This window comes from Anoplopoma fimbria, chromosome 24 (genome assembly GCF_027596085.1).
Source record: "Anoplopoma fimbria isolate UVic2021 breed Golden Eagle Sablefish chromosome 24, Afim_UVic_2022, whole genome shotgun sequence".
NCBI classification, from domain to species: Eukaryota; Metazoa; Chordata; class Actinopteri; order Perciformes; family Anoplopomatidae; genus Anoplopoma; species Anoplopoma fimbria.
In genome coordinates this window covers 12,787,408-12,799,695 of record NC_072472.1, presented here as the reverse complement: position 1 = coordinate 12,799,695, position 12,288 = coordinate 12,787,408, and the positions used below count along the sequence as shown (strand labels likewise).

Genomic DNA, 12,288 nt, shown 5'->3' with positions numbered 1-12,288 from the left:
GAGCAAAGATGACATTTGTGTTTGAGTTCATCAAAGAGAACAGGGTGCATTGTAAAAACAGTCCATATTATATTAATTATTATTTTATTTAACCTTCTACCTTTCATTTGAACATATTTCAACCAGAGATAGCGATATTTCAGCAGCATGGCGTGTAGTAAGAACTCCCACATTGCTATGTGATGTGTTGGCAGGGCAATCTATTACATATCTCTGTCCACACGTGTCATGCATTATTCACCAGGAGCTGGAACTGCTTATGAAGTGTCCTACACAGAGGATAACCCCCCTGGCTTCTCGCTCTTCATCAATATGATATGTTTTCACTCATTACAGCTCATTAACCTAACCATGAATTATGCAACCTGCATGCTGTAGTTTGTAGGAAGTAGTGGATAAGTAGGGGGGGTTGTGTGTCAGTCCATTTAACAGCATGAACTCTGCTAGGAAAAACAAAAGAAGGAATTTGTTGACTGATTTCATTTGCACATTAATTCATTCTAAATGCAAATTTGAGCAACTACACAATGTAAACATGCAGTCCCACAGAACACATAGATAACTCCATAGTCATACAGAAAGAAACAAGACAGTAATGAGCATTTTGCTGCATCAGAGACACAAACAAACGTGCACATACATGCTCTCAACAAGCAGCGCAGACTCGCATGTACAAACACACTCATACACAGAACTAACAAGCAACACATTTTCATGAAAATAAAAAATGAGATCAAGGGAGTAGATAATGAGCACTGGAAAGGGGAAAGGGAAAGGGAAAATAGGAGAAACATAACAAGCCAGAGTATATGTTTCTCCTATGAAAATAGGAGAAACATAATAAGCCAGAGTATATGCGCAAGCTATTCATTAATGTTGGGAACATTGGCTGATATTTCTTTTCTTTTTTCTTTTAAAAGGCAGAATGAGAAGGATTTGTTTGTTTCAGTTTGTGAACAAGTCAAAGCTGGCCCCTCCTCCCCAGCTCAAAGATACCAGAAGCACTAGGGCTAGTGTGCTCCCCAGTGGGTGAAAACCCCAGATCCATTTTATTATGGAACAAGCTTTGTCCTCTCTGTGTGCTTCATCTCAATATTGTGTTTTTTCAGCACTGCGTCCATTTTTGCCATTTCCTCTTGTAAGGCATGCTTACGATCTGGCAACAGGAACATCCCAAACACAGCAAAATAAGAAAAAGAGTACAGGCAGAGGGAAGGGTCTCTGCAGATACATATACTTCTAGAAAGGTCATAAGTGATGATTGAGAGGATTATTTTTGTATGAGTTTATAATTTGTTTTTTTGATAATGAAAAGTCACCTTGTTTTTCTACTCTTACAGTTAGTGGCTGTGGCTTAAGGAGGGCAGAGATGGAACCTGAGTGGTTTAAGTAATTGTGAACACCTTCAGAAAGGTCTCTTTAGTAACTGAAAGCATATTCTCTGCTGTCACCTCGCCTACTTCCTGAAGATAAGATTGCAATGATACTGTTGTTTTAGAAGTTAAGTGATTTATTGATGTGTCACTTTTCGCCGGCTGATAATATTAGATAGATAATCTCATTCCTTGTTCACACTGTGTTTGCAGACAGGCTGTTTGTAAGATAGCACACACATTAAAGAGAGAACTACATACTTCCACTGATTTGGCAGCAGTAGTTTGTCCAGGGAATAAGCCTTAGGCTCCTAACACAGAATGTTGACTAAAGAATCTTCTCTCTTAAGTAGGTCGTCTCTCTACTTGTTGTTCCATTAAATAAAAATACTATTTCTCACTGAAAGTGCTCCAAACTATTCACAAAGGTTTATTTTTTCCTTTTCTTTTCAGCATACTGCTGGGATTCCTCCAGTCAGACTTCAAGCTGGTTGTCACCATCGCGCCTGCGTCCACCAGAGGTGGGATCCCATTACAACCTCGGTGAGAGTCAGCAAAATATCAAGCGAGGAGGCAGCACACGGTCTCTCCAGCTGGACTACAAAGTGATGGGCTACGGCAGTGACAGGGGCCGAGAGCGGGGACGGGAGAGCGGGAGGAGGACCTTCCAGTGGGAGAGGAATCAGTCGGGAGAATGGGAGAGGAAACGCATCCTGGAGAGAGAAGAAAAGAGGAGGAACAATGGGGAAGGAAAGGACACGGGCAACATGAGCAGAGACAGGGGGGCCTTCCAGGACCACAGAGACCAGCAGCAGTCGCACGGCCATGACAGCTGTGAAGACAGCTCTTCACCTGTATACGAGGAATACCGAGAGTCCAGCCATGACCCAGAGCACGGCGAAGACGCAGAGAGCCTCTATGACACTCTACCCCCAACCCGACGAGCCTACGAAGGATACCCGTTAAGCCCCCGGGCATCAACCTGCACCCGGCCCAACTTCTGCCCCCTGAGGGCGTGGGACTCACAGACAGGGGGGGAGTGGAGGGGATCGCAGGAGGATCGCGGTGGGCTCGGCTCCAGCAGTCTGGCAGGTTCCGGAGATGAGCTAGAGAGACTACTGAACCTGGTGTCCCTCAGAGCCAGGAGAGCCACACGAATAAACAGAGCCTCTACCCAATCTGAACCAACAACAGACTGGGATGGATTTAAATGAGCCCACAAGACTGTTTTAAACAAATAGATTTAAAATACCTTTATAAATGAAAGAGAGTCATTGACCCCCCCCCCCCCCCCGATTATACTTGACATTAAAATGATTACACTGTTGGTCCACAAACTAAAAATTATTAAAAAAAGGTGAATATTAGCATTCATACTTTTATCATCCCGTATAAGTATCCTGGTTTAAGCAAACACTAATCCACCACAAATCCCCGAGCTCATTTATAAGCTGGAGGAATAAGAAGAAATATACGTGTTCTCTAGACACCTTCACTTGAGCTGCATGAGAGTTAGCGGAGATTGGCTGTGAATCAACGCTATTACATGTATTATTTATGGAACTACTGAAGCACAGAATTGATCAACATCAAAATATGAAAGGAACCTGTCTGTCTCTGTTTTAGGCTGATACAAAAGGTATGTACATGTGTTATTGTGTATTTCATACGTCGCTCTTTTTAAAAATCGCACACACAATCATTTTGTTTGCTCAACCATGTAATAGTTAATGCATTTATTATTTTATTGGCTGGGGGTTGTTTTGAAGAGGACTATTCGCCCACATCCCAGACATAGCCTCAGAGATCTTATTAAGATTAGCAGACATTGATACTAGGAGATCTTTAATCATTTCATCATTCTATATTTAATTAATAATTACACTATTCATGTGTTTGGTTGTTTGGTACCCCCTTCATTAAAACAACTGTCAGGGGAATCTGGCTCATATAGCTTTGATAATACAGCACTTTATGTAATGTTATAAATTTTCTGTTTTACTCATTACTCAATGAAACACAGTGAGCGGAAATATACAAATGTATGCACACGGATTCTGATGTACACAATGTATTTTGCATATATTACCACAGCCGAACTTTTAGAAGAATATAGAATTAATCCCACTTTACTCCTGGTATTAACATGTGATATGGACTTTCTGCTAAAAGGCTTAGAAAATTATGTGGAAATGTATCCGTGAAGTACAGAATCACTCACCCAAGACATGCACACGTGGTTGCCTCACTGATAAATGCTGCTGTGTTCCTATTTCTCACACACACACACACACACACACACACACACACACACACACACACACACACACACACACACACACACACACACACACACACACACACACACACACACACACACACACACACACACACACACAGGTAATGTAAATGCCTTGTTAAAGATTAACATATTCATAACGACAGTTCAGGACAGTTGTAGATTGTGAATGAGCCAGACTAAATGTCTGCTTCTGAAACCTGCACTAATCTGCCTTCATCTCACGCTTCAGATATATCCTCTGGTAAACATGACTCCTCATGTTTGGTTTGGAAAGAGGGAAAAACTGACAAAACGCTCCTCTTGTGGTGGAGGAAAAAACATCTTACTCAATGATGTAAACTGTAAACAATATACCTTACAAACTATTTTGAACTCTTAAAAAGGACAGAGTAGATATTACCCGGTATAAATGCAAAACATCAAGATAAGACAGGATGTACTGTACATGCATAGATGTAACATTGAAGAAAGAAAACCCTAAAAGATTTAAGGGTACACTGTTAGAGAATGCAAATGGAATCTAACAGAAAAATACTATTAAAGACCTTTTTATTCGGTTTTGAATTTCTTTTGTTTTTACAGTGAAACATGTGCTAGTCATTGAGAGGAAATGGATGGATTTGTTAATGCAAGAATCTAGTTTTTGAAAATAACTGTAGAAAATGTTATACTGAAAGGTATTATATGGAATAACTCTTTGGAAGTACTGTAACAACCAACACCAAATAATAACTCATACCAGCTGACAGATTTAAACATGGTCATGATCAGGCGTAGTGTCACTTCACAGAATGGTGTCCATCCATCCATCCATCCATCCATCCATCCTCTACCTCTATCTTTTTATTCATCCTCTTCACCCATTCTTATTCTGGTCTCCTCTGTAAGTGGGTTGCTGAAGTGTGTCTCAGCTTGCATCGGGCAACAGACATAAAACAGCCTGGACAGGTCAGACTAACACAACGAAGGAAACAAAAACATTCACACCTGTGGGCACTTTACAGTTTACAGTTGACCTGGCCTGCATGTCTGTGGACTGTGGAAGGAAACTGGAGCAACGGGAGGAAACCCACAGGAATACTGTCAGAACGTGCAAACTCTACATAGCACAAGCAAAACCTAGGACCTCAATGCTATGAGTCAACACTGTTAACAAGTGAGCAACCTTTGCTTTCATGTTTAACTTCTCTGTTGACATCCATTACGGCTGAATCATCTCGCAAATTACCTTTCGCGACTGCTGGATCTTCAGTTATTTCAGGTGGCTGATGTGTTGAAGCGCAATGTTTATGTATCGGTGTGGATGTTCAAGGACTTGAAGAATATGCTCCAATCATGCAGATTTAAAACCTAACTGGGAAGTAAATGGCATCTGTCTTAAGGGTGAATATGTTCCTGGTGTGCAGTAGCAGGTGAGCTATATCTCAACGCAGACTACGTGAGATGAATAACCCCTATAAAATATTTAATCGTATCAAGTCAGTCTTGTCACGCCTCTTATATGTTTTTCTCTCTCCTTCCCTACTGGAATCTGGCAGATTTAGCACAGTTTAAAGTCATCCATATGCTGGGAAGACATGCTGGCATAAGAATGGCTCTGGAATGTTAAATTCATAAACTATATGAAATTAAAACTTTCAATTATATTTGGAGATTATTTGAGATTATTTCAAAATGGAGTTATGATCATGGTTAAGATTGCCTTGGCTGTCTATGGTCAACAGTGATTTCAGTGTTATATTCTCATTATGCGCTTTTTTTCGGGAACTGAATTATTTTTCGACTTGAATAGATGTATCAGTTATATTTTGTGGCACTCTTTGTTCCCTTGAGTGTATTTCTATACTGATCCGGTGCTATGGTCAAATTATACACACCATGCATCTCTAAAAGCACCTGTATGTGAACATAATAATTTTGTTGAGTGTGTTATCAGCCACACATGAAAAATACAATGCGCACTCCACAGCCTCATTATGTATTTGTTTAATAGAACATGCATCCCATTACATTACATTACATTACAGTCATTTAGCAGACGCTTTTATCCAAAGCGACTTACAGGAAGTGTATTCAACATAGGTATTCAAGAGAACTACTAGTCACCAGAAGTCATAAGTGCATCTCCTTTCTTAAACAAGCATCTTAAAGCATAAACCAGAGCAAAAGTATAGTGCAGAGGCAAATTACTACGAAAACAATAATTGCAACAGACTAATACGAATACAATAAGTGCTACAAACTACTACGAATAGGATAAGTGCAGTAAACGAATACGAATTCAATAAGTGCAGCGAACTGATACGAATACAGTGAGTGCAACAACTAATACGAATGCAATAAGTGCTACGAGGAAGGCTCAGGGTAGTGCTTCATGAAGAGGTGAGTTTTCAGCCTGCGCCGAAAGATGGGCAGCGACTCTGCTGTCCTGACGTCAGTGGGGAGTTCATTCCACCACTGAGGGGCCAGGACAGAAAAAAGCTGTGACCGGGTGGATCGGCCGCAGGGACCTCTGAGCGACGGGGCAACCAATCGCCCCGAGGCAGCAGAGCTAAGTGGTCCGGCGGGGGTGTAGGGCTTGACCAAGGCTATTACTGCACATAATCCATATTAAAGCAACCTTAATTACTGAATGTTACAAGGTCTGCTACGGGCATGTAGAGTGACATTTCATAATCGCTTTATGTAAATCCTTAAAAAAGGTGACCAGTCATGAATTCCTTATTGGTGACAAAACAGTTTGCTGTGTGTCTATACTCAGAACTCACTCTGTGTGTAGCTAACAAAGAAACGCACCGAGGAACCTTTGTGGGTTTTGATTATTGCGCCCCTGTGGAGTTGACACACAAACTTTGTCCTTGTTATCATCCAGCCCTCCTCATATAAACACCACCAGGCTGACTTTCTGCCAGAAAATATCCCCATGGCAACCAGACATTCCCCTGATCATGTTTGTTTTTCATTTTGCCTGTCAAACACACAACAAACACTTTTTGGCCAATTAAGGGGTGAGCTGTGTATTTGTGTGTGTGTGTACCATACCTGTGTCCATGCGTGTGCTGAAGTACAGATGTTTGTTTCTGAACGCTTTGGGTTTCTTTAATGCAGTGCAACATGGGGGGGGGGGGCTGGTTTGTCATGAAAATCAGAATTAGCTTCAATTTCCATGTTCGCTATTTGTTCCTGAGTGTTTTGACACAAGAATAAGCCGTAACCCAATCCTTAACATATTATATGTTGGTATTGTGTATGCATGCATTGAGATAGGATTGAGTGGTAGAATGCATGCCTGAGGAAAAAAGGAATCTTTAAATGATTTCGAGAAATTTCAAACATTTGTCATTATATCCTATGTCATTAACTTAGTTTGCAAAGTGTACATTTTAAGAAAGCCAGCTGCTGCAGCAATAGCTGTATTTTCATGGCAGCAAGCACTTTGTCAGGGTAAGTGTTAAAGTTTTTTGAACAGTGGATATCACTTTTGAGTGAAACACTTCATATATATTTTAGTGCATGCCAGTTTGTGTCAGTGCAATAGATGGAAATAGCTCATAGTCAAATGTTGGCTGGCTCGTTCCAGTTCTTTTCTCCCTCCCCGTAGGAACCATGATGCACACAAGACTCAAACAAGGTAGGTACCGGGCAGAACCTGGAAATAAATGAATCCCAAGCCTTGGAAAACCATCATGTATCTTTATATTGTGATCACAAAACCTAACTATGTTTCATCTATTACCCCTGCCTGTCACAACAAGACACAGACAACACAGAGAATTATATTTTATCAATTAGCATAATATGCTAAAGATGTCTCGTATGATAACAGCCATCAGCCTCTAAAAGGGTGAAGGTGGCATGTGGGCTTTCTATTCAGTCATGTTTTGTTTTTGTTGTGTTCATCCTGCCTTCATTTAGGGTCTTCAGAGGGAGAAAAAGGAAGAGTCTTTACCCACAAGGCAGGCATTCTTACCTGCAAACCTTACATAACATTACCTCCGCCTCCAGCAGTATGTGTGGTACACTTAAGAATAAACAACATTGAAAACACTACACAGGTTGAAATGGTCCTGCCGTCTGGTCAGGGGGATGGAAAAAAACAAAAACACTACAAGCAATTCTTTTCATCTAGTTTCACAGATTATTGTGTTATTCTGACAATGATGTAACATGTGCTAATAAGTAACATGCTCTCTCTCTGGCACACTCTTGAAGACCATCCAGCTTGTTTAATGTATTCCATGCATGCTAGCTGTCCTGGTGACAGGCACAGGGTCAAACCAAAGGCAAATACGAGGGTGTGTGAGGGAAAAGAGAAACAGAGAGCGAGAGAAAGGGCGAGAGAGATAGAGAGCAATAAACAAAGTGAATATTTTCTTTATTCATCATGCATCAGAGGAAACTGATGAGGACCTGCCAGTCCCTTTAGCTCTGCTTGCTTTTCATTGGACCATCTGGCATTTACTCTATAGCGTCAGCTAAGCCACTAAAAACCTCTTTCTACCCCCCACACCCAACCTCTTCTTCTTCTCTGCTTTTTTACACCATGACATTCCTGCAGTTCTGGCCGGACGTAGCAAGGATGGGAAGGGATCGACAGAAGGTTGAATGGATGTTACATAAAAAGTGTGGGGAAATAAAGGATAGATCATGTAAGAAAAGCGTGAGATGTACAGAGAAGTGGAAAAAGTACGAGAGACTACCATTCCCCAGTTTCTGCTTATTTAGGGGTAGCTGTGTGGGTGATTATAAAACCCTGCTGTTCTCAGTAACACCAGGATTACACACCCTGCCAGACCTAATCTATGTGCCTAACATCTGCTTCTGATGACACAGACACACACACACAGTCATACACTCACATACAACACTCATGTACCACGTAACCATAGTAGTCACAAATGCAGTCTGTGTCTGATGCAATTTCACATGTATTATTCACGAATAATCTTGCAAGTATAATCAGAGACACAATGCCTTCACTGCTTCAACAAGGTAAAAGGGGGGTTGATGAGAAAACTGAATGATGTTGGCGAACATTATCACATTAATATAAACATCAAGACTTATTGTCTCACATTTTCTTTGAAAGAAAGATGTTTTTTTCCCCATCATGGCAACTTTCTGGTTATTATACAAACAGCAAAGAAAAAGCTGGATTTTATTATTAGAGATATGTTTATTTTACCATCCATAACTCTTGGCTTGAGCTCTGATATGCTGATTTGACAGCGGCCTTCACTGTTACGCTGTTGTACTTCATTACAACACACCCCACTTTGTTCTGATCTTGAAAAGAAATGCTGCCTTAAACAGGGGTGAGGCAGAATGATGGATCAAAAATGCTGCTGCGATATTTGGCTGCATCATGGGCCACAGAGCTCAGCTTGTTATCTGCTCTAGCTCTGAGGAATAGGTACGCCGTCGCCCTCGAGATTGCTGAGATCTGATTTTGGTAAGAAGGAGGTCTGCTCTATATTGTGCTTTGATCATTGCAGGATTTTATGCTCACCAGTGAATTATTACCTGGATTTGCAACAACTGTACATTTTTTACAAGGTTTTGTTGAACTGTGTAAATGTGAAAAGCCTGTGGGAATAACCTCTACAGTCCATCTGATGACTCAAATGTTGGTACAATCATAACGCATTCGACTGTGTGACAAACACCTAAAATGCAACTAGAGAGCACAAACCCTGCCAATAAAGAATCCTTGCTGTTAAATCTGAAGGCACTATTCCAAACACTAACATTTAATAATTCTTGATAGTGCAGACATACTGCTGGACTCTGCACTCTTCTGCAAATATGGAGTGATTATTATTGAGAAAGGGTCACAGATTTCTTATTTTCAAATAAGCCTTCTGCCAAAGTTCGTATGTCATCTACAAATATAAACGTTGTGAAGCTATTACAATTTTCTTTTTTACAATTAATCAAATATGCATTTATTAACAAGTTGTTATTCAACATATTTTGGTCAAATGACCATCACTTTACTGCTTTAAAAGATAACCAGATAGCTGTCACAGGATAAGTGAAAACAGGATCTACGGGCGTTGCTAGAGGAAAATGTGTTGTGGCATTCCATCCAATAATTGCCAGTAGGATTCATCCTCTGAGGAGAAATTCCATGACAAGTCACCCAATAGTTAAGATATTTTTGTCTTACTCTGTACAAAAGTGTTGGGTTGACTGTCCAACAGATCAACATAGCCATGCTAGTGGCTCAATGAATGTCAAAGTATTACAGGTTTCATCCTTTTGAAAGAAAACACAAACACCTCAGTGCAACACTATATATAGCACATTTATCTTCAACTCATCTAAGAACTCATTTGTAAAAAGGCTTGACCCACATGGCTATCAGACAGTCCTCTCACATTCAGACACCTTTGATAAACGTATTTTGATAATTTGAGTAATATTATAATACACTACAATATTACTTCACAGTAAGTGTGTTGCTTTTATGCATGACTGCAATACAAATATGGTTACACCTGTTACATTATTTCAAATATAATGGCAAAAAGGACATATGTACTAACAGTATAATATTGCCAGCCTGTTTGTCCTTTGTTTTCTTTAAAACATACTCAAATATTAGTTTTGCTGGCACCATCTTATTATTGAACAAAACTCTTTGTGCAGAACATTGGCTCTGAGAGTTGGCCAACAAAGAATCATCAATATTAATTAAATCATGCTGTCCTGTAGAGTACCACACAAACAACAAGACCATATGGGGCAGGTACACTACTCCTTCCTGTAAAGGATGATGTTGATGCCCAGTTGTTGTGGCCAGTTTGTCTGGACATCACTCATCCACTTCCCTGTTTCTGCTTGAATACCAACATCAATATGCTTCACTGCCATGGGTGAGTGTTTATGATTATTGAAAGTTCTTTCATAAAGGGCAAACACAGTAATCACATTGGTAATAGTCTTTGAAGCACGTCCACCATACTCATAGCGCAGCATTTTTAGCGCTAGGTTTTCATTTAGCAGATTTATGTTTGTACATCATGCACATTGATGTGTGATATTGTGATAGTCTTCAGCCCAGGCCTCCTGCTATTGACTTTGTCTCCGTATTCAAAGTATATATATATATATATATATATATATATATATATATATATATATATATATATACATATATATATATACATATATATATATACATATATATATATATATATATATATATATATATATATATATATATATATATATATATATATATATATATATATATATATACATATATATATATACATATATATATATATATATATATATATATATATATATATATATATATATATATATATATATATATATATATATATATATATATATATATATATATATATATGTGTGTGTGTGTGTGTGTGTGCCAATCTGGCCGACCTCACAGCCAGAGCTGTCTGTGGCCTGGTCATCACATCACCCTGCTTTGAGGCTGACACTGGGCTGCTCTAATCTGTGCCTGCTGCTGCTGTGCTCGAGGGCAACCTCTGCAGCGATTGGCACAGTAGTGAGGCGTTAAACAAGTCAATGGCGCTGGCCTCAATGTGTCACCACCGGCACTGACAGTATCGATGGCATATGAATCTACCGGATCTGATGGAGAGTTTGACTACACTGTTGCCACCAGTTAGGATAAATTGGATTAGCTACTTTCTCTGGCTGCACTGTGCAAAAATTAAATCCAGAGTCCAAAAAATGCACCCTGGTGGAAGCATGCATCTGTTAAATGACATGGTTTCAAACAATGGTGGAACGTGTTAAGACTTAGCTCCATAGGTGTTAAGTTTTTTTAATAATATAATACACTGTGCTAAGACAATTTTAACACCGACAGCAAACCATTGCCTGATTTTGTGTTATGGACAAGTTTTTCAAAACTGTCTGGTGCTCATCTGTGACAAATGCTCCACATAAGTCACAGTGTGCTGATTGGACTTCCACCCACCACTGTGTGTACACTTGAGAGAGCATTGTGCTGACATCAAAAAGGCAGATTCTGGGAAGCCACACAGGGAATAGGGAGAGGAAAATGAGGCGCACACCTTGGTATTGTAGTGGGAGATGGAGTGAGACAGTCAGAGCCAGTTCGGAGGTAAAAATGTCTGAGAAACCGTCTCCATCCTCACTCAGTGGATTGCTCCACATCCTGCTGTGCGCCTGACTGAGGGGCTCCTCCGTTGTATCCACCACAGAACGACGCACGGCGCTGGTTGCGTCGTAGCTCGGCGCATGGCAAGGGCATCAGGGAAGACTGTTTGTTCAGGCAATAGAGAATTAAATCACAAGGACTCCCGAGGCGGTGCAATGGTTTGACATTTTAGAAAGGAAGAACCTTTTTTTTTTTTTTTTTTTTTCCAACGTGGGAGCAAGCCTAGTCAGAGATGCCAAGCAGCAAAGCCAGTGGCACTTGAAGAGGATGAAGACTTGAAATATGGGTGGACTGCACCTTATTTTATTAAATATTATTCAAACAACAAATCATTTACATTGTCTCAACAGTGAGGAGGTGTGGCACCGCCGCGCGTCCATTCAGCTTTTGGTGGCACATGGATGGATGACTTTAGGATGCGAGGATGCAGA

The 12,288-nt window shown here is 40.2% G+C and overlaps 1 protein-coding gene across 1 annotated transcript in view; it reads left to right on the top strand.

Annotated features, from left to right (window-relative positions):
* LOC129113882 (protocadherin Fat 3) overlaps nt 1-2,587 on the top strand; it is a 56,634-nt gene extending 54,047 nt beyond the window's left edge. The window contains 1 exon segment of the mRNA XM_054626366.1: nt 1,827-2,587. Within this exon segment, the coding sequence (XP_054482341.1) occupies nt 1,827-2,587 (761 nt within the window).
* Nucleotides 2,588-12,288: the final 9,701 nt, after the last annotated feature.